The following is a 23,154-nucleotide window of genomic DNA, read 5'->3' on the forward strand; positions in this document are numbered from 1 at the left end:
TTTACCTGGCTCTTAGGTAATTTTCTGCAGTTACGGGTATGACATGTAATACTAGAGTGTCATAGAAGGAAGGTCAGTGAGTCCAACTCCTTCGTTTTACAAATAATTGTATTTAGTCTTTGGGAGAGGAAGTGACTAGTTGGGGGTGGGACTCACTTAGGCGGGTGGTTTCCAAACTGAGTTCCGAGGAGCCCCAAGGTTCTATAGGGTTGGGAGGGGAAGGAGCAGGGGAACAGGGAGAGGACACACATGGAACCCCTGGGGACAGCAAGTATAGCCGGGCTATTGTCCATCTTATAATGGTTTTTTCCTTAAAATTTCATTTAAAGAACGTGTTCCAGTGATTTTTTTTTTTTCAATCCTCACCCTAGGATATTTTTTCCATTGCTTTTCAGAGAGAGTGGAAGGGAGAGAGAGGGAGAGAGAAACATCAATGTGAGAGAGGCACATAGATTGGATGCCTCCTGCACGCACCCCAACCAGGTCTGGGGCTTGAGCCTGCAGCCGAGGTACATGCAAACCTGGAGCCCTTCAGTGTGCAGGCCAGCGCTTACCCACTGAGCCAAACCAGCTAGGGCTTTTTCTTTTTTTAAAAATTAGACAGCCACTGTTTGCCCAGTCCCCTCAATATGCAGATAAAGAAGCAGAGGACCAGACTGTGGCTGAATTACAAAGGTGAACTGGACCACTCCATTCATTCATTTTAGGTCCTGGGGATCCAGCAGTGAAAAGATAGCTGTCTGCCCTCGTGGAGCTGACATTCTCTTTGTGAAATCAGCCATAAATATCCAAACACACAGAGAAGGGTCAGCTGCTCACAGGAAGAAATGAGCAGGACAAGGGCACAGGGATGAGTAAAGGGTGACATTTCGGGTGGGCTGTTGGGGGAGCCTCTCTGAGGCGGAAGGAGGGGGGAAAGCCAGGTGTGTTCCGCGAGAAGCGTGTTCAGGCTGAGAGAGGTGCAGGTGCAAGGGCCCTGTGGCACAGATGTGCTTGTCTTGTCGGAAAGGGAGGCAGCTGTCCTTCTGGATAGGAGCTGGGCTTCTACAGGACCTTGCAAAGCACATGATAGGGCCAGGGAGCAGTGGGGCCCTACTGCTCAAATGTGGGCACAGCAGGACCCAGCAGGACTCCTCCCCTGGAGACTGAGGACGCCACAGGTGTTTTGTCTGCACCGAGCACCTGGGCGCTGCCTCAGGCAACTCCTGCGTCCCAGCGACCGCAGGCTCCCTGGGCCCCAGAGCCAAGGGCAGCTGAATTATTATCATTGGCAGGTGGCTCAGGTGTGTCCGGGCAGTGGGCCCATTGGGACTCAGGAGCCAGTGCTGGGAGGACAAGACTACCTCTGTGAGAACCTTGGCTCTGGTCATTCTTTGCCTCTGTCACCCACGTGCCTGTCTTTGTCACTCAGTCAAGGAATTAGACACCCAAGGTTGGTGGAGACCACAGCTCCTGCTCCTGGTCTGACAACCACACATCAGCTTTCTCCCCATGGCACTGATTCTATTCCTTCTCTTCCTTCTTGCGAGTTCAGCATGACTCACAAATTTATTTTATTTTATTTTATTTTTTATTATTTTATCAGGCGATTAGTCGTTACTGTTGTTCCTGAGCTGAGGAGGCTCCTTTTCAGTTTAGCTATATTGCTGGAGCTGAGAGTCTCTCCGAAGTTCTTTAAGACATAATGTAAAGCCCCATTTCTTGTTGCAGAGGTGTGTCTGTGTGTCGTCCAGACAAAGCCTGGAGTTCAGTCCTGGCTGCTGGGTGCACTTTCAGAATCAAAATGTCATCAAAAATCATTCCCAGAGTCAATTTGCCTGAGACAGCAGCATTTTCTGTTAAAAGATCTCTGCTCTGAGTCACATCTTAGAGCCACGCTAATAACAGCTATTTATCCAGCACTTACAATGTGCAGGCGCGGCGCTCAATGCACAGCACGAGTCCTTTACCTTAACCCTCTCCCAACGCCATGAAGTAGATACTGTATTTATACCTGTTTATACCCAAGGAGAAAACAGGTATTGACAGCGATTAGGTCGCTTTCCCAGGTTTCTACAACAGAGCCCAGCTGGGCTCTCGCTTAGTCTCCGCGTCTACACCTTTCCCAGTCGTGACTTAGAGGTGGCTGTGAAGCAGCACGGCCGTTTCCCAGCCAAACTCCATGGGGCAGGCAATCACCTGCACATCGGTTAAGAAAGTAAGGTCAAATGGTGTGATATGTGCAAAAAAGACTTTTTATAACGTGCTATAGAAATGCTGTAACTCCCACGGCCATGTTGGAATCAGTGTCTTTCAATCCGAAGTTACTTGCGTTTCACACGTTTAGCCTCTTCGACCAAGTGGGTAAAGATTTTACTTCCCCAAACAATCCTTTGGACTCTTAAGTAGAAGAGACTCGAAGGGGAAAGCTGGCAAAGCTCTGAATGTGTTGGTCGCACGGTAGGAACATCTGACTATTTGGAAAGCGTCTCATGCAGGTGACAAACGTGGGCCCATCCCCACCATCAGCAGGCGCCACTGAGCCCCGGCTGAGTGGCGGGCGCTGGGTGTCTGATGGCTGTGGTCAATCTGTTTTGTCACTTTTCTTGTTATTCTGGAATAACGTTAGATTTAGGAAAAAGTTGCTGAGATGGTACAGATAGTTCCATATATCCTTCAGCCAGGTTCCCCTAATGCTAGCATTTACATAACCACAGTACATTTGTCAACACTGAGACATCCACGTTGATACATTACTATTAACTAGAGAGTCACCAGTTTGTCTACTAATGTCCTTTTTCTGTCCCAGAATCCAGTCCAGGGTCCTGTACTGCATTTGCTAGGTCCATTCTTAAACCAGCTCACGCAGAGAGCATTAAAATAATGTTGTTTTCTTTGCTTCATTTTGGGATCAAATTCAGCAGACAGCTGAGCTGCATTTCCAATGCTGCAGGGAAAACAGGCAAACAAGCAATAAACAAACCTCCCATTCAAGTTGGGATTGACCCACCGATCCTGAGGGTAACCCAACCCTGTCCTTGTGAGACCACCCCACAGGAGAGACTCTCCGCCTCAGCCCCAGCTCAGGGTCTGTCCATCTGTGCTCGAAAAGAGTTAGGATCAGGCTGGACAGAGCAAACTGCCCCAAGAACAGCCCCAAGGCCGGCCGAGTCACTGAACACCCACCTTCCTGACCATTAGTAGGAAAGATTCCCATCAGCCTGGTAGAGAAGACACCCTTTGATCTCCTCCATTCATTCATTTAAAAAAATATTCAGTATTAATTTATTCAGCAAACATTTATTAAGTGCCTATAGTGTGCCAGGTAGTGAATTAAATGCTAGGGACATAATGGGGAACAAAAATGGGGGGTAATGGGGAAGAAATAGTCCCTGCCTACGGAACATTAAATAGGTAATTTATTCATTCTTTTTGTTGTTGTTAATTCTCACCCAAGTATTTTTCCCACTGATTTTTAGAGAGAGTGGAGGGAAGGGAGGGAGGGAGGGAGGAAGGGAGGGAGGGAGGGGGAGAGAGAGAAACATCGATGTGAGAGAGACACATCAGTTGGTTGCCTCCTGCAAGCACTCTCATTGGGGCCAGGGATGGAACCTGCAACCCAGATACAGGCCCTTGATAAGGAATCGAACCCTTGGCCCTTTGGTGTGCAGCTGATGCTCTAACCACTGAGCACACCGGCCAGGGTGTTAATTTATTCATTCTTGAATACTTACTAAGTGTTTGACACAGAGCTAGGCAATAGCAGGGGAGAAGGGTGTTCCTGATACAGGCCCTGTCCTCAAGGAGTGCAGCTGGCCAGAGAGCCTGAGGGAACTGGTACAGGCAGTAGGGGGAGAGAGAGCTAACAGCGGAGTGATCAGGGAAGGCTTCCAGGAGGAGGCCCAGATCTTAAGCTGGGCTTTAGGGTGAGGTCTGCATAGATGGTTTTTAAAAAAAGTGTGAGCATTGGGTAGAAAAGCAGGATTGTGCACTGTGTGTTTACTATGAAAGAAGAGACTGACCTGGCTTGAGAGGGGCTTTGGGTTGGGGGTAGAGGAGCATATGTTTAAAGATGTGATTTGGTTCTGTTACTCTAAAGCAGGGCTGGGGAACCTTTTTTTGTTAAAATATATCTTTATTAATTCCAGAGAGAGATAGAAACATCAATGATGAGAGAGTCACTGATCCATTGCCTCCTGCACACCCCCTGCTGGGGATCGAGCCCCAACCCGGGAATCAAATCGCCATCTCATGGATCATAGGTCAATGTTCAACCGCTGAGCCACACAGGCCAGTCTGGAGAACCTTTTTTCTGCCGAGGGCCATTTGGATATTTATAACATCATTCAAGGATCATAGAAAATTATCAACTTACAAATTAGCTATGAAAAAGTTCCTAGATTTATTGAATTTCCAGTCCTGCCTGCGGTTGCCTTGGCAGGGCCAGACCAAATGATTTCACAGGCCGCGAGAGCCAGATGTTCCCCACTCCCTAGAGGGAGTCCTCCCGTCTCCCAGGGACATCTAAGCCCTTAGGAGGTGTGCCTAAACTAACTCCTAGAAAGGCCGATCCCTGGCCTCACAGTGGGGACAGAGGCTCTGAGAGAGGGAGAGCGTGTCCTCTCTGGTGCAGGCAGTGAGCTGTGGTGCAAAGAACACTGGCTTTGGGACCCTCAGGGATTCGAGGCCAGGCTCCGCTGTTTTTCAGCTGTGTGACCTTGAGCAAGTTACTGGTTAAGTCTCAGCTTCTTCATCCATAAAGAGGAGATAACATAGCACTTGCCTCAAAGGAGTGTCATGAAGGTTAAATGGACAGTGAGGCCCAGGGCCTGGCACAGAGCCTGGCACCAAGGGGGAACCGGAGAGTGGCAGCTTGTAAGAGCAGTAAACAGTGCTGTGGATTTCATGAGAATGTCAAGACTCATGTGACATGGACGGAGAGGGACGCAGGTGACACCCAACCAAGTGAAGTCTTGGGTGGATGGAACATTGAGTAACTCCAGTCGGCAGAAATGAATTTCAATTGTCATGGTTTTGAAAGAGGGAGGCATGGGCATTCCTCGACCGTGGTGTCCTGATTTGAGCAGGTCCCAAATGAGGAGGTGCTCTGACATGGCTCTGTTTGTATAGCAGAGCCTCCCCTGGAGGTCCCTCGACCACACACACCAAAAACAACTCTTAAGACTGGACAGTGACTAGCTCACAGCTCTTGCACTAGCCCAGCGTCCCCTCTGTAGTGCAGGGAGCATCTGTAGGGTGGTAGGACGGGCCACAGCCTGGAAGGGGGTAGTCGTTTCCACGGTGAAGCAGAATCCCAAAGGGAATTCTGGGTCCACCAAAGAAAACAGTCAGAAAGAAAAAAGCAGGGCAATGGCCCTGAGAACATTGTGAAGTTCCAGAGAACTTTCTAGACACATTTCCTCTCTGCTTGTTTCATTTCAAGGTGATCAGCAAGTCCTTCCGTGGAAAGCTGGGGAGATTGTGCCTGGAATCTGGGGGAGACACACACAGGGAAAGGGTGAGGGCCCAGGTCCTGGGAAGGGGAAGACAAGGCGCCTTGATAGGAATACAGGCCACGAACCAGTAGGAGGCACTGCTGTTTCCATGGCAACAGGATATAAGACAATCTGAACTTTTAAAGCTAGTTCTTTAGTAAACTTTAGGGTTTGAAAAAGGTATACATGGGAGACTTATTATCCATAAGAAAGTATTTGTGTGTGTGTGTGTGTGTGTGTGTGTGTTAAGTGCTTACGAGGTCAGAGTTGTTTTGCTTTTGGCTAAAGGCTATAATGCATTCAGAACAGAGTGAAAAAATGAGTTTTCTCGTACGTTCTAGCTCTGGCTTATGCTGACATGACTGTGAGACCTATGTATGTCCATCGTTTATCCATCTCTCCAGCCAGCCAGCCTTTCGGCCCTAGTTACCGAGCTTAACCTTTCCCTGAGCTGGACTTCTTGCCTGTAAATGAGAGGATTGGTCTAGTCTAGTGTTTTGGGTTTGACCCAGGCTCGGAGAATCATAGGAGCGTCAGAGCTGTGCATCCTGGAGCTTCCTTCCCAGGGTGCGGGGGCAATCGGACGGGGCTGAGACCCTGCTTGGCTTCCCCCCCGGCAGCCCTGTTTTTAGCTGTCCTATATATTGAGTTTCCACTTGAGGTTTCTTTTCAACAAAGGCTCCCTGACTGAAAAAAACCACTGCCGGGAGGGCCTCTGTGGGCTTTCTGCAGAGACACTGCAGCGACACTGCAGCTTGAAGCCAAATTGTTTTCAATCGATGGCCCTGCAGTGTGGGATACAGAAATAAAGTGGCGAACAAACCGGGGGCGCTGCCCCTCGGGGGTCGCTGTCACTGGGACGGGAAACTGAGATGATAAGCGTGAAAACCTGCCTGAGCGGGACCCACAGGTTCAGACCCACCGGGAAACGCAGCCGGCAGTTCAGGCTACAATTAGGGGCCGGGTGGGAGCGGCAGATTTCCAGGTCTGAAAGCCGCAGGGCTTTCCTGGGGGGCAGCTCTGCTCCCCGGCGCCTCCCCAGGGGCTGCGGCGTCCCCGCCGCGCGGTCCCCAGGGCGCTCCCCCCAGAGCCGGCGCGCTGCGGGAGGCGCCTCGCAGTGATTGGCTGAGCCGGAGGCGGTTGCTAGGCGACCGGTCCGCAGGGGACCGGGCCCTGCGGAGCCCCATCCTCCACCGCAGACCCATCCCACGCAGCCCTGGGAACGGGATCCCCAGCAGTTTCACCTGTTAGCTGACAAGCGCCCATCTTTCTAGGGTTTCTCGCTGAGCACGAGGCCTTGCTGAGGCCGGGGAGGAAGCCGCTTTCAGTCTGTGTCGCCTTGAATAGCTGCTGCTCTGTCTGGCCCTCGGTGTCCTCCTCCCGTGGCTGGGGTTCACCCATTTATTCATTATTCATGTGTGTATTCATGTTTATTAGATGCCTGTCCTATTCCAGGCGCTGTATCAGGTGCTAGGGACAAAGGGACGAATGACACAGAGACCATCCTCGCTCTCACAAAGGGGGAAACTTTAGGCACTTAAGCAAATAAAGAAAATAAATATCTCATTACCCCTATCCCTCCCCTTCAATGAATTTTCAGTCCCCCCTTTTCCTACCGGATCTGTAGGGCCCCCTAGGTGACAGGGAGGAGTGCCGCAGGCCACCGTGCCTGCACTACCTCTCGCCAGCCCTGCCCACGCTCGGAAACAGAGGTGCACGCCCTCCTCTCTACCGTGCTTTTCCTCTGCTCTTCTGCACACACACGTGAGCCTGAGCACACCCGATAAGGCGTGGGGCAGGGACCATTGCCCCCTGTTCAGATGAGAAAGCGGAGAGGCAGGAACATGAAGGAGGCTTTGCCATGGTCACCTGGGAATGACCGGCATACTGATATTGAGCACTTGCTGTGTGCAGGCACTTTCAAAACTACTGCCTTGTAACAGCCCGGTAAGGTAAATATTATTGGTCCCATTTTATAGGTGGCAAATTGAGGCTGGAAGAAGTTATGTGACTTGCCAGTGATGGCCCAAATAGTATGTGGCAAAGCTGGGATTGGAACCAAATCTGTCTGGCTCCAAAGCCTGACCTCTTTCCAAGAAATGGATCTGGTCACAGAAAAGAGTAAAAGACTCCATGAGTGGCTGAGATTTGGAGTAGCTTCCAAATGGCCTCAAAGCCTCCCAGTGCCAGGATCTTATTTATTTTCTATTGGAGTTTTTAGCACTATAGAGTCATAGAACCTGGTGAATTAGCCACACTTACCAATATAGTTAACTCTAGTATCTATCTGTTTGGGGTGATCTTGCCTTCAAGCTTTTATTGGGAAATTAAGTCAAGTAGCTCTTCTTGTGAGCATGCTTATCATTTGCTTTTCCTTCCTGTCAGGTTTTTATTTGCCTTTGTTCACACTCTGAACAAACACTGAGCACCCACTAAGTATCGTGGGGGAGCATGGCCCATCCCTGCCCTGGAGGAGTTCCCAGCTTATAGCAAAGGCTTCTGAAGGGCCTTCTATGGCTAACGCACCATGATAGGCCACAGAGGGAGAGGAGGACCACAAGGACCAGCCCTCAGAGAATCGCCTTCTGGGCTCTGGAGACAAACACCACCCTTAGATGCTTTCACCCAAAGTTGTGAAAGGAATTGGAGAATGTGGGCTGAGGGTGGGAGCAGCCAACCCTGAGTTTCCTCCTGTGCTGCTTTTAAATCCTGCCTTGCTGTGGTCAGTGTGGGACACTGTGTCTCGGAGCCCAGCAGCCTGCAGCTTGGAAGGAGGCCTTTAAACGGGAGAAGGTGCTGGGAAGTGCAGAGATGCATAAAGAAGCAAGCTAAATGTATCCCTCCTCGCAGCCCCCAGCAATTGCTATGCTTAGCACTTGACTTTCTACCAACAGAGACTTGTTAGGAAAAGAGAGAGAGAGAGAGAAGGAGACGGGGGTGGGGGGGAGGGCTCCAAAGACAGAGACACACAGACAGAGACCTGAAGAGAAGCAAGGAGAAGGAGAGATAAAGGCATCCTGTGGTACCCATCCCCGTGAGCAGCAGGAAAGGATATTAAATTAGGCACCTGAGTGGGAGAAATCAGACCATCTTCTGTCCCCTACCCCCGGCTACATGATTCTGGCTAGAGCATTGCTACTTTCCAGATAGCACTGTTTTCAGATGTCAGTATATTGGAGATGTCCAAACTATTTCTATTATCTTGGGCACTGCTCCACCACCACCCCTGACTAGCTGAGTTGATTGTAAATCGACAATATACAAAAGCCATGATTAAAATAGATATTACAAGACTAAATACACACATGCCTGTGACCCAGCATCCCCACCTCTATTTCCATGCCAAGGAAAATAAGGAAGGACACAAGCAAAGAGTTTAGCATGAGATTATTAATTGTAGCATTGTTTATAAAAGCAAAGAGACAAACTAAATAGCCGACCCCTTTTGGGCACCCGCCCAGTAAATAATCTTGTAACCTTACAGTAGCTTCCCATGCTGCTTGTAAATTAGGCTATAAGTGGGTACTTACTGATGGGAAAGACGTGATTTATTGGGTGAAAAAAGCAAGTTACAAAATAGTGTAATTAGATTGACTCCTTAAAAGCATTTTGTAAGTAAGAATAAATATAAAATACATAGTTTGGGAAGACATAAACCAAATAAATGTTAACCTCTGGGTGGAGGGATTCCAAGTCATTTTAAATTTTTTCTTTTTGCTTATCTGCATTTAAAGCAAATTTTCTTTCACAATGAACATGTATTTCTTGTGCAATAAGAACAAATTTCCTTCCATCGGTCCCAGCGAGCTCCCCCTGAGGGGAGTCCAGGGGTGCTTGGGCAAGCTGAACCAGGTGCTCCTGGCTCCCAGGCCTTGTGGGAAAGACCACCAACCCTTTTGTGACCACTTCCTGTTGCTTACTAAGAATTCCACAAATAGCCTTGGCCGGGTGGCTCAGTTGGTTGAAGAGTCACCGAAAGGTTGCAGGTTCGATTCCTGGTCAGGGCAAATACCCAGGTTGCAGGTTCAGTCCCCAGTCGGGGAGCATGCAGGAGGCAACCGATCGATGTTTCTCTCTCACATGGATGTTTCTGTCTCTCTCTCTCTCTAAGATCAATAAAAACATATACTTGGTGAATATTAAAGAATTCCAAGAACAGCGTGTCCCCACCCTGGTTTGACTCCCCACCCCAGCCGGCCTTGTAGTTGAGAACTCAGTGACCCAACACCTTGGCATCCAAATGCCCAGTTGTTTCATAACCTGCTGCTGGGTTGGCCGCCGCTCTCCCTTCAGGGAAAATGCTGTTTGTACAAGCTGGCACCCGGCAAAGCTAACCTCGCTAAGACTGCAGGGCCTTCCCACCTCCCAGGAGCACCCTCCCCTCTGAGGGGTGACAGCTAAGATGCTCCACCACTCAGGTCAGTCCCTACTACACATATACATGCAGCTGTGATTCTAAATGTTGGTGAGAAAAGGCTGTCACCATGGCAACCCAGGCTCGCTCAGCTTCTGAAATCAGTCCGACACCCAGGGAAAAAAGGTGGGGTGGGAGTCAGGGCAAACTGGCTGCCTCACCTCAGGAAAGACACTTAGCATTTCTCTGACTCGGTTTCTATACCTAGAAAATGATGCGAAAGCGAGGAATTACCTGTGAACTATAAAACGCAAGGGGAGTAGACCACTACTAGCTATGGTTTGGCCCCAGATTGCTATATGTGACTCTGGGCAAATCACTTAACCTCTCTGTGCCTCAGCTGCTCTATTTGTAAATAGAAAACAAGATTCGATGTGATAACTTCCCAGATATCTTGTCGGGCTCCCATGAAGATCCCAGAATCTCAAAATCAGAAGGAATCTTAGCCCTAACTGCCCACCCAGGAGTCCCTTTGATAAGTTCTCTAACTGAGGTACTTGTCCTGCCTCTGCTTGATTACCTCTAGTGGCAGAGAGCTCATGACTGCACAACTTCCCAAAAAGCCATTGCTACATGATACTGATTGTAAGAAAGCAATCATCCTGTATAGGATGTTGCATGATTAAATATTTGTTTTAAAACTTTTGCAGTCCTTTTCAGAGCCATTTCCACTTCTGATTTCCCAGAGAGTTTCCACACAGTAGAAATTAGCAGCAATCGGTAGGAACCAGGTACAGGCCAGGCTCCGGAAGCTTGCAGCCTAGTTTAGCGGAAGGAGTATGGGTCACACACTCTAGGTTCAAATCCCACTTTGTCCACTTACCAGATAGTTGACCTTGGGCAAGTTATATTACCCCTCCAAGCCTCAGTTTCCTGACCAGTAGAGCGAGGAGAGAAATGCCTGCCTCATAGTATTGCTGTGGATCAAGCATGATGTCACCTCTTAGCAAGCTTACAGCTCAAACTTCCCGGTGGGATTCTGGGGATTGGAGGGGGCAGGTTACACCCTCCTCTACCACCCCCCAAACAACGCATCTGCCCTCCGAGCCCCACCTGGCACCTGTGCCCTGGCTGGGCTCCTCTCAAAAGGAAGTAGAATGTTGTCTCCCCTTCCTGGGGCGCCTGCAGCACACCCTGGCACAGCTGTCTTCCCTGGTTCGGGGCCTTCTCCCCCTTGGGCCTGTTCCAGAGGCCAGAAAGGGAAATGATGCCATGGTTTCAGGAAAAATTCACCCCTCCCTGTAATTCATCTGCCTCAGCGCCAGCACCCCCTCCCTGCACACAGATTTAGCAGGCACTAAGCCTGTGCCCCAGGGTGTCCCTTGGTGAAGGCTTTCAACTGGGTCAGTGGCTTTTTTGTTGTTGTTGTTTTAATATATCTTTATTGATTTCTGAGAGAGGAAGGGAGAGAGAGAGAAACGCCAATGATGAGAGTCATTGATCGGCTGCCTCCTGTATGCCCCCTGCTGGGGATGGAACCGGGATCTCCTGGATCCTAGGTAGATACTCAACCCCAGAGCCACGCCCGGCCTGGGAACTCTGTCAGTGTTCTGATGGGAATCTCACCTGGGACATAAAGTTTCTAAGACTCCAGAAGAATGCAGTCTGGTGGCAGACAGCCAGGCATGGTGACGGGAAGCTGGGGAGAGCTGTTTGGGCTAGGAAAGTGGTCCTTTGCCTCAATGTGAACGGAGTCGGGATGCCTGGGTGCACTTCTGCCATTGACTAGCTGTGGGACCTCTGGAGCCAGTGGCTTAATTCTTCGGGCCTTGCTTTCCTCCAGGCCAGAGTGACAGGTGGGCTCCTGAGCCTCCCTGCTTCGGAATTCTAGGTCTTCCATTTGTTGGGCGCAGGATGAGATGGAGAATCCTGTCGGTCTCTTGGCCACTAGTCGCTGACCGCCCCTCCTCTCTGTCTCCTCCGCAGATGAGTACCTCAGAGTCCTCAACGTGGGTGTGGCCGAGGTGAAGAAATCCTTCCTGGGGCCCCTGGCCCCCTCCTGCAAGATGGTGCAGATGATGCGGCAGTTTCTGTACCAGGCCCTGCCCGAGGACTCCTACAAGGCGGCCACCGGGAGGCTGCACGTGAGCCTCACCCGGTTCACCGATGGAGAGAGCGTTGTGGTTTCAGAGTTCACGTCCAAAGAAGAGCTCATTGAGGCGAGGGGGCGGGGCCTGGGTGGGAGGGGCTGGGAGGGGCAGGGCGGTGGAGTCTGGGGGTCCTGTCCTGCTTCTCCTGATGGCCCTGGGATGGCCGGCTGCCTGCCTTCCCTTCTCTGCTGCTCTAGCCCTTCCCTGTCCGCCCTCCCGCATCTCTTTGTCAGGCCCACTGTTCGAGGAGGCGAACAGAGAGAAGTCCAAGACAAATCCCACTTGGTCACCATCCTCTAGGCTTCAGCACCCAGAGTCCCCACGGCCCAGCCCCTCCTTAGGCCTCTGCGCTGCCCTGGTGCTAATCCTGAGTGTTACCAGAAACGGTGCTGTGTCTCCTCTTGGGCCTCCAGGCTGAGCTGCAGGGTGTCCCCCTTGCATTACTCCCAGTTTGTGGGAACAGCCCTCCTCTCTGCCCTCTCTTCCAATGGCCCTTGACGAAAGGATTGAATCATCACTAAATGGGTATCACCTATGAAGTTCGCTCTTACTGTTCTGGTGTCATTAATATAACCTTTAGCTGTGAGTTACTATTGCTGGGGAGTGTGGGGATGTACCCAATTTTCTTTCATGACAGCGGGGTTAAGCTGCATGACCCCTCCCCTCCCCTGAATACAAGGCCCTTGCCACCCATCCTCACATCCCCACACCGGCCTGGCCATGATCCTGGGGGTGGAGGGTGAACAGGCAACGGGCATGGATACTTCCTCCACCCACCTCACGCCCGCCGGGGTTTGTTGGCACCAGCTCTTCAAGACCTTTCTCTCCAGGCTTCTTCCACCACCTCCCACTCCCACCCACGCCAACCAGAGCAAACCACACACAGAGCAGCCCTTTGTGCCTTTGCACCTGTTGGGCCCTCTGCCCGGAGGCCCTTCTCTCCTCACTGCCCTGCACCTGCTTGAGAAGACTCCAGTCACTCCCCCCAGGGAATGTCCCTTCATCCGCCCGCCCCACACACTCCTTGGTTGGGTGCCACAGTGCCCTTGCTCACCTCCATCACAGCACCTGTCACCCCTGTACTGTCACTTACTTGCTTGCTCTCCCTCTTTCAGCACTTCTGAGGGTGGGCATCTCACCCTCCTTGATGCCAGGGCCTGGACCAAGCCAGAGACACATCGACAGTTGTCGAATCCCATTGGATTGACGGAAATTTGGTGCTAGAAGGGACCCTGGACATCACTGAGGTCACCCTCTCCCTTTAAAGCTGGGACATCAGGCCCAGACTGACCAAGCTGGTTACCAAGGACCCAGCTAGTCAGGGCCAGGACATGGACTGAACTTGGGAGGGAGGCAGTGCCTCCACCTTGAGTTTAAGGAAGGCGAGGCTGGCTGTGTCCCAGAGGCCCCCAGGTGCCCCTCCCCCCTCCCCAGTACCCACGGCCTCAGGCATCTCAGCCCTGTTCTCCCCCCACAGGCCCTGTACTGCAGCTGCTTTGTGCCCGTGTACTGTGGTCTCATCCCTCCCACTTACCGCGGAGTGGTGAGTGCTTCGGTGTGGGAAGGGGTGAGCCAGGACCCAGGGGTACCCCGGGCCCCTGTGACCCGCATCTGGGGGAGCAGAGGGGTGGTCTCAGAATTCAGTGGGAAGATCAGGAGTCAGAAAGGTTCTTATGTTTTTCTACTCAGAATTCCCAGCATACATGGATTTCTGGGGCTTTAAGATGAACTTTCCCAACTGGGTTGGGCTTCTCTCTGGACGTACCAGTTGATTACTGAGCCGGGCAAATCAAGGGGCCACAGGCTTTCCAGATTTTCCCAGACTCAACAGAAAGCATAGATGTAGACCCTGCACCATTGGGACCTGGAACCTTGAACGATGGGGACCTTTGAGGTCATCTAGGCTAGTGTCCCCCAAACTTCCATGTGCCCATGAATCACTCAGGGGTCTTAAAAAATAATGCAGATTCTGCCCCAGATCTAGGGCAGGGCCTGAGGCTGCACCTCTAACAGGCCTTAGTGGCCGCCAGTGCTGCTGGTCCGGGACCACACTCTCTAAGTAAGAGGGTCTGACGCACGCCCCTCCTCGTTTCATATACAGAGACAATGAGACCCAGGTAGGACCCTGCTAGTAGATGGAGCCCAGCTCGTGTGTCGCTGTGTGCTCCTCAGTTACCCCAGAGTCAGGGCCTCAGCATTTGGGGTCCTTTGTTCACAGCTGAGGAAACAGAAACCCCAGAGGGGAAGGAACTGGAGGGTGGTCGTGGTGGCTGTTCACAGGTGCTCCGGAGAGTGTCAGGGGTGCTTGACCTCAACAGAGGGAGGCGGTGGGGATCCAAGGTGGTCTGGAAATCGGCTTTTTCACAACCTGCTGAGGCCCACCATGTGTGCTCCTCAAAAGGCCATGGGGACAGCTCCATTCCCCAGTCCTGCCCTCAGCAGTGGAGGGCCAGCCTGGGAGGAGTAGCTGTGACAGGGAGCACTTGCTCCTGCTTTAGCCAGTGTATGGACGCCCCTCCCCACAGAGGCCTGGGAGCCTCATCTCAGCACCAGTACTTAGGGGAGCCCTGCAGGGACAGAGCCCCAGGCTGGAGTCCAGAGGCCACCGTGATCTCAGGCACCCCACTCAGCCCCCAGACCTCACTGTCAAGGCTTGTCCTTGGTGTAGTCCCTGGGTGGGGAGGGGACCTCTGACGCAGGCGAGCACTTCTCGCTCTGCCCCCCACAGCGGTACATCGACGGGGGCTTCACGGGCATGCAGCCCTGCTCCTTCTGGACCGACGCCATCACCATCTCCACCTTCAGCGGGCAGCAGGACATCTGTCCCCGGGACTGCCCTGCCATCTTCCACGACTTCCGCATGTTCAACTGCTCCTTCCAGTTCTCCCTGGAGAACATCGCCAGGATGACCCATGCCCTGTTCCCCCCAGACCTGATGGTGAGAGAAGGGGCCTGGAGCGGGAGGGGAGGGGGATGGTGGCGGGGGCTGGGGTGCAGTGGGGAAACTAATGGGGCCCACTCAGTTCCCCTGTCTCCTCCCCTCAAATGGTCCCTTAAACTTCCTCCTAAACCTGTGTCCTGGCCTTTTCACAAACGAGCTATGTGACCTGAGCAAGTCCCCCCAGGGCTCCCAGCCTCAATATTCTCCCCTGTAAAATGGGCGGTCAGAATGGCTGATGGGATGTTAACTGAACCCTTCCACTCTGATGTGCAGTGTCAGGTCAGCAAACTACGGCCCGGGAGTGTTTTTGTACAATCTGTGAGCTGAGAGTGGGCTCTCCATTTCTAAAGGGCTGTAAAATGGAGTGGTGAGCACACAATGCAGCGTACAGATGATGTTATAGAATTGTGCACCTGAAACCTGTGCACAGTTTTGTTAACCAGTGTCACCTTATTAGATTTAGTAAAAAGGAAAAATAAAATAAAAAAAACAAAGGGCCGTTAAAAAAAAAAAAAGAAGAAGAAGAAGAGGAAGAAATGACAGAGACTATATGTGGCCTGCAAAACCCCAGAGAGTTACTACCTGGCCCTTTATGGAAAAGGCTTTGCGGGCAACACCTCGTGTGATCCTTCAGCATCGCCTGCCATAGATACTATTATTACCCCCATTTTACAGATGAAGAAACTGAGGCTGTGAGAGGTTACAGCCACACAGCCACACAGCCAGTAAGTGGCAGCACTGGGTTTGAGCCCAGTCTCCAACCCTCGCCCTTCATATGGTCCACACGCACGTCCTCTGCTTCCGCTGTCACCCCCTCAGCGCCTCCCGCCCAGGGGACTTTGGCGGGCAGCTGTGAGTGGTTTGCCACACTCCCGCGGCGTCACTGTGGACACACGGCCAGGCACCGCTCCCAGTCCTTAGCACACAGTCGTGGATGGGACTCTGGACGGGCACGTTTTGAAGAGCCCATAAATAAAGCTCCAGAGTGGCGAAAGCAGCTGCTCGGGGTGAGGGGACCGCGGAGTCGCTGTCGCTGCAGCCTGATTTTCTTCCTGGTGTGCCCACCTTGCAGGTGCTACACAATTACTACTACCGAGGGTACGAAGATGCCGTTTTGTACTTGAGGCGGCTGAGTAAGTACCATGTGGAGCCCCAAGGAGGGGGGGTCTGGAGGGTGGGCAGACAGGAAGGAGAAGAGCTGAGCAGAGGAGCATCCCCCCAGGTTTGTGACCTGCAGTGCCCCTCACCCCGGAGAGCCCGAAATGGGTGCGGGGACTGAGAGCCCGCGGTGTCCAGGACAGGCCCCTGTGGCCAGAAACCAGGATCTCTGTGCAGGAGCTTCTAGGTTAACTGATGGGACAGTGTGAGGGCTGGTACAAATACGTTTCTGGATTTAAAACTATATTTAGGAAATGCATAGCTTGTATCTTCTAGTCTATGTCATTTCATTCTCTTGCATTTTAATTCTCTTTTCAGTAAAACCGTATTGTTAATGTAGAACTATGTGGACAGGTTTATGTAAGACTTTGAGTGACATATTGCTCAACGAATGAGAGGGAACAGCCCTGCCCTGGGTTGGCTTGGAAACCGCGGTCCCCACACCTGCGTGTTCTCTGTGATTTGGGTAGAAGGAAGATTCTGATGACACTTTAACATGACGAAGGTCATGGCAAGCATCTCTGTTAAAAGGAAAGAAAAAAAATCTTTTTCATATTTAATTTCCAAGAAAGGGATTCCTGGGTCAAAGGGCGTTTACCTGTGTTCTGCCCTAAGTTTTTCCCATGTTGCCACATGGTCTTTATAACTGTCCTTTGGGGCTGGTTCATAATATTCCATCACAGTTGTACAGAAAACTTTGCTTGATCATTTCTTTGAGTTTCCAAATGTTCACTCTTCTAAGCAATGTTGTGGGGTACTTTTTGTGTGTATAGATGTAATTTTGGGAGTGAGATTAAGGGGTTGAATGAGGGTTTTTTTCCCAGAGTATGTCACTTTTTCCCCTTCAAAATTGCTTCCTGCTTTCCCAAGCTCCCGTTGAACTGACTCTTTACTTTCTCCTGGGTCCTTTCTCCCAACAAGAGCAGATGGAGACAATGTGGGCTCCGGAGGCAAACAGCCTAGGCCAGGATTCCTGTCCCTCCAGCTGTGTGAGCTCAGGGAAATCACTCCCCCTCTCTGAGTCTTGGTTTCCTAATCTGTAAAAAGAGTTTAGATTCTAGTTCCTGACACCTACCAACTGTGTGATCTTTGAGCAAGTAATTAATCTCCTGAGGCCTCAGTTTTCTCATCTGTATAAAGGGCTAATCATGGAAATTACCCAGGGGTTATTGTGAAGATTAAAGGAGCGAAGCCACATACAGCCCTCAGCACAATTCTCAAATAGCTGGTAGTTCTTGCTGAGGACATCAGAGTCCCATGTCCTTGCTGTGGTCAATCCAGTCCACTCTCCACTCTGACTTCAGAGACAGGCACCTCTTCTAACGTCTCTGTAGGACAGACTCCTCCTAACCCTGATTCTCCTCTGACAACTCTGCCATCCTCATTTAGGTGAGCTCCAGGTATCCAAAAAGGTGAACTACGTGAGGGGTGTTATTGGGGGGGTAGAGATGGGACCTCAGGAATAGGAGGGGCTGGCTGGGGCCTGGGGTCCTTTCTGCCACCAGCTGGGGAGCCCCTCCACTCTCTCCCCAGTGACGGTGTAGGCTGGGGCCTTGGGATTTAAGGGATCTCCTGTGATTTGGGGCTCAGAGCTTGGAGCAGACACCAATTGCCTGTCCCAGGAGGCCCCTGTATACCCCAGGTTGCAGCCTGGTACCAGGCTACTCTATACCTATCTCTCCCCTAGAACTTTTCCTTTCTCTTCCTCTCGGGGCAGGCCCTGGGGAGAGTCACCAAGTGGGCGGTGAAGCATCTCAAGTCTCGAGTCTCCCCCATTTCTCAGTAGCGCCTTCGTCCACCCTTCCATCTCCCGGGGAACCCCCCCACTCCTCCACCCTAGCTGGCGTGGACGTTTGCCCAGGTATGAGTGGTGGTCCCAGGCCCCGGCTGAAACCCTAGTAGCAGCATTTCAGGCTTGGCCCCCTGGCCCGGGGCGGCGGATGGGGGACGGCGATTTCCCCATGACCCGGGCCGCTCCGGGGGAACACACAGCTCTCCGGGAGACCTTGTCTCACACTGGCCACCAGCTAGCTTGCTGCTGTTCCAGGGTGCCAGTGTGCACGGCCCTCTCAGGGCAGGTTTCGACACCACCACCCAAAGCCCCTTGGGTTTGGTGGGGCTGGGTTTGCCTGTGTCCCCAGATGCGAGTGGGAGGTACTGATACAGCTGAACACGGCGGTTTTAATCCCCACCTGCCATCTGGGGACAGAAGGGGGCGTCCACTCGGCCTCCCACCCACCTGCTTCCTGGAGGGGGCAGCTCCCCAGGAAGGCGCACCCACAGGTGTCACCCTCAGCTCCTCACCTCCCACCCCGGCCCCTCCTCCCTCCCAAGGGCTCCCACCCACCTGCTTTCCTGCTGCTGGGCAGGCCTTCCTCTCCACCCTCGGCCTGCTCGGCAGTGGCCTTCAGCCAAAGGGAAGGGCAGGCCTGCCGGGGGGCTCGAAGGCCCACAGCCCCCACAGACATGGGCATCGGGGTCCCAGTGAGGTCAGAGCTCAGAGGACGCCACGTCTAAAGATAGCCATCTGGCGCCCAGGCACGTCCAGCCAGACTTACCTCCCTTCTTCCCCCTTCCCTTGCTTCCCTCCCCCCTCCCTGCCTCTCACAGTTGGATGCGTGTACACACACACACACACACACACACACGCCTGTGAAACAGCAACACAATCAGGATGGTGACCAATCCATCACCCCCAAAGTTTCCTGGTGCCCCCAGTGGTTCCTTCCACCTCCCCCACCCACCCCCAGTCCCCAAGCAACCCCCGACCTACTTCTGTCATTACAGATTCATTGCATTTTCTGGAGTTTTTGATAAATGGACTCTTAGAGTGTGAAGCCTGATTTTTGCCTGCGTTCTTTCCCTCCGCGTAATTATTCTAAGGCTCACGCGTGTTACTGCGTGGCATATAAATAGTGCATTCCTGCCTACATTCCGTTCCACCCTGTGAATGCACACGGTTCACTCAGACATTCACCTGTTAATGGGCATTTAAGTTGTATCCACTTGGGGCTATTATGAAGAAAGCTGCTGTAAACACTCATGGGCGCATCTTATTTCTCTTGCGTAAATACCCAGGAATGGAATGATTAGATCACATGGTAGATGTGTTATATATATAAATCAAATTATATGTAATTATGATAATTACATTCTATTATATAATTATATATAATTTGTATATATAAAACTGTGATAAAAACACTACATAGAATGTACCACCTCCTGTTTTAAGTGTACAGCCCAGTGATGTTGGCCTTTCTCACATGGTTGTGAAGCCAACCTCCAGAACTTTTCATCTCACAAAACCGAAACCCTGCGCCCGCTGGCCAGGGCCCTCCCATGCCTCCCTCCCCCGAAGCCCTGGCGACCACCGTTCTCCTTTCTGTTTCTACGGGCTTGATCACTGTACATCCCTCCCATGGCGAAGCACGCAGTATTTGTCTTTTTGCGACTGGCTTAGTTCACTTAGAATGTTCTCAAGGTTCGTCCGCGTTGTAGCGTGTGGCAGGATTTTCTTCATTTTCAGGCTGCATAATATTCCAATGTGTGTGCCACATTTCCTCCATCCATTTACTCGGGATGGACATATGGGCTGCTTCCACCTCTTGGCTGTTGTAAATAAGGCTGCAGTGGACATAGGTGTGCAAATATCTCTTTGGGATTTCATTTTCAGTTATTTTGGATATATGTGGAATGAGGCATATTCCCAGAATGTACGTTTAACTTTTTAAGAAACCACCAAATTGTCTTCCAAAGCAGTCGTATCATTTTACATTCTCACCAGCAGCATATGAGAGCCCCGGTCTCCCCCAATTTCCCCAACACTTGGTAGGGCAGGTCTTTTCCTTCGCGTGGTGTCTTACTGAGGTTTGGATTTGCCTTTCCTGCTGACTAATGATGCTGAGCATCTTTTCATGTGCCTGTTAGTTGTTCAAGTAGCTTCTTTGGAAGTGTCTGTTCAACTCTTATGCCCATTTCCCCCAGACCTGTCATAAGTTTATTTTTTAGAATAGTTTTAGATTTACAGAAAAAATATGAGAATAGTACAGAGTTTCCATACATTCCACATCCAGGTTTCCCTATTTCATGTCTCACATTTGTTAGATGCTATAGTACGGTGCATATATAATTTGGTACATAGTATGGCATATTATTTGCAACTAATGAACTAATATTAACAAATTACTATTAACTAAAGTCTATTCTTTATTCATATTTCCTTAGTTGTTGCCTAATGGTTTTTTTCAGATCCAGGATCCCATCCAGTTGTCATGTCTCCTTCGGCTCCTCTTGTTTGTGACAGTTTCTCAGACTCTCCTTGTTTTTAGTGGCTTCGGCGGGTTTTAGTGGCCAGGTGTTCTGTAGGGTGTCCCTCAGCTGGGGTTGTGGGCTGGAGGGAGGAAGGCAGCAGGGCCAAGGCGCCCTTCTCGGCACAGGATGTCCGGGGCGCGCCAGACACGACATCGCCGAAGCTGCCGCCCGCGGCCACCTGGCTGCAGGGGGTTGTCAGGTTCTCCGGGTGAAGGTCCCCTTTCTCTTCTTTCCATCGGTGCGTTTTGGAAGGAAGTCTCGCCCTGAGAAAGGGAGGCGTGATTCCCCCTTTCGAAGGCCAGGATGTCTACGTAAAGTATTTGGAGTTCTGCACGGAACCTTGGTCTCCTTCCCCGCCACTTAACTCCTGGATACTTAGGTGATCCTTTAGGGTACTAGTCCGCTCTATCTTTTTACTCAGATTGTTCCAGCTTTGGCTCTTTCAGTTGGCTCTTTTGCCCATTTGAAAAACCGAATAGTTCATTTCCTCATTCAGGAGCTTTTATGTATCCTAGATAAATGCCCTTTGTGAGGAATACTGTTTGTGAATATTTCCTCCCGGCGCGTGATTTCTCTTACCAGCAGCTTTTGCATCTACCCCAGTCTTGCCTGACTTGCCCTAGGCCCCCTTTCCCTGTGTCCCGACTCCACCCGGCCCCTCCCTCTTCTGACTCCGCTTTCCCCCCTGGGCAAGTCCCCCCAAGCCACCAGCCCAGCCTCGGTGACCCCCCACAGGTGGGGCTCCCTGACCCTCATCTCTCCTCTGAGAGCCAAACCCATTCACACAACTGCCCACTTGTCATCTCTCCTTGGGCATCTCCAAGGCCTCCCAAACTCAGCATGTCTCAAAACAAGGTCATAACCTGTCTCCCCACTTCCCCACCCCCGGATCCCTCCCTCCATGGTCATAGTCTCAGCAGACAGCACCAGCATCCATCCGATTGTGCAAGCCACCTACCTCCCCTCACCCCCAATCAGTCCATCACCAATTCTCATTCATTCTGCCTCCTAAACAGAATCTTCTGCCTCCTTCTACCTTCTTCCAGGTGTAAGCCCCAAACACCTCAGCACCCTGACAGGTTTCCCTCGGTCCCCATGCCCTTGTCAGTGAATCTCCACACAGCAGCCACAGTGACCTTGTCAAAACCAGTGTCAGGTGGGCATCTCCCGGCCTAGAAGGCTCCACGGCCTCCATGAAAATCAAGAGTCCTCAGTAGTGCCTGCTGGCCCTTGCGAGATCTGGTCCATGGGCCTCCTCAGCCCCATCTCCCACCACAGCGCCCCACCCTGGCTCCTGCCACACCGCCTTTCAGGCCCTCAACGACCTGGTGCCCCTTCAAACCTGTGGCCTTTGTGCATGCTGTTCCCTCTGTCTGAAATGCTCTTCCCATCCCACCCTGGCCATATCCTGGAACACTGGCCTTCAGATCTCAGCTTAAATGTCCCTCCCTCAGGGGACATAGAAACGCTCAACAAATACCCCCTGAATAAGTGAATTAATCCACAATCAAATACTCAGTGTAAATTCAAGTAAGTAAAGGAAAGCCATTGATGAGAACTGATTGTGTTTATGAAAATAATTTGGAAAATCATTTTTTGCAGACACCATGCCGATGTCAAGGTTGGTAATGCTGCCTGTGACCCATGCTCTTGTTTTTCCTAGATGCCGCTTACCTTAATTCTCCCTCCAGGAGAGTGATTTTCCCCCGGGTAGAAGTGTACTGCCAGATAGAACTCGCTCTTGGCGACGAGTGTCCTGAACACAGTAAACCAAGCCTCCCACCAGAGCAGGCCAGTCTGGAAGAATCCGATGGCCAAGGTCCACTTGTGTCCCCACCTGTACAGACACCTGAATCCACACGTGAGTGGCCTGTAAAGTCACCTGTTTCACCACCTGTCTCTTCATTTGAGGAGTCACCTGCGTCGCCACTGGCCTCTCCATTGTCACGTTCTCCAACTGACTCGCCACCTATATCACTCCCAGCTGTCCCCTCACCGCCCAGCTCAGCACTGGGTCTATCACCCATGTCACCACAGCAGCAGGTACAACTGACTGGATCCCCACCCGAATCCCCACCCTCCCAGTCATCTCTGTTGCTCAGGCCGCCCCTGGGGCCTCCAGCTGGGAGGACACCTCAAACGTCGCCTCAGTGTTCTTCATCACCTGCACAGCCACCCGTGGAGGAACTGGGCTCAGGGCAGCCCCAAGGTAGGGACCTTCTGGCTCTTCAGGGCTTTCTTATGTCTGGAGCCCCCCGGCAAGCATATGACAACATGGTGGCCGAAACCATTGCTTCCGAGGGCTGCGCAGGCGAAGTCAGCCGTTAGCTATAGAGGCTCTGCCCGGCTTGAGGACAGGGAGCCACAGGAGGGCAGCGTGCTTGACGTTTGTTCATTTCCTTAGTCCAGTGAGTCTCCAAGTGTGTTTCCCACCAGCAGCGGCGCATCACCTGAGAACTCATTGGACAGGAGGGTTTTCAGGCCCTACCCCAGACCTGCTAAATCACAGACTCAGAGGGTGGGACCCAACTGTCTTTTCTACAAGCCCTGCAGCTGATTCTTTTGCCCACTTATATTTGAAAATGCTGTTCTGGTAAATTTTATTGTGAACGCCACTGTGCCAAGATGGTCTGTGGGTGGTCTGTGGACACTGCCAGTCCCCTAACTACTTGTTACTAGTTCACAATGAAATGAGCACAGAAATTGAGAGTAGCATTTAGAAATGTTTGTAGCAATAAGATAGAGCCACGGTGCCGAAGAACT

The 23,154-nt window shown here is 51.6% G+C and overlaps 1 protein-coding gene across 1 annotated transcript in view; it reads left to right on the top strand.

The window, feature by feature from the left end:
• The window catches only part of PNPLA1 (patatin like domain 1, omega-hydroxyceramide transacylase), a 39,207-nt gene that overhangs the window by 8,290 nt on the left and 7,763 nt on the right, over positions 1-23,154 (top strand). Inside the window, exons 2-6 of the mRNA XM_087817103.1 lie at positions 11,815-12,047; positions 13,456-13,521; positions 14,707-14,916; positions 15,992-16,052; positions 22,055-22,600. Of these exons, the coding sequence (XP_087673229.1) occupies positions 11,815-12,047; positions 13,456-13,521; positions 14,707-14,916; positions 15,992-16,052; positions 22,055-22,600 (1,116 nt within the window). The remainder of the gene's footprint in view (positions 1-11,814; positions 12,048-13,455; positions 13,522-14,706; positions 14,917-15,991; positions 16,053-22,054; positions 22,601-23,154) is intronic.

This window comes from Miniopterus natalensis, chromosome 5, assembly GCF_054644295.1.
Source record: "Miniopterus natalensis isolate mMinNat1 chromosome 5, mMinNat1.hap1, whole genome shotgun sequence".
Taxonomy (NCBI): domain Eukaryota; kingdom Metazoa; phylum Chordata; class Mammalia; order Chiroptera; family Miniopteridae; genus Miniopterus; species Miniopterus natalensis.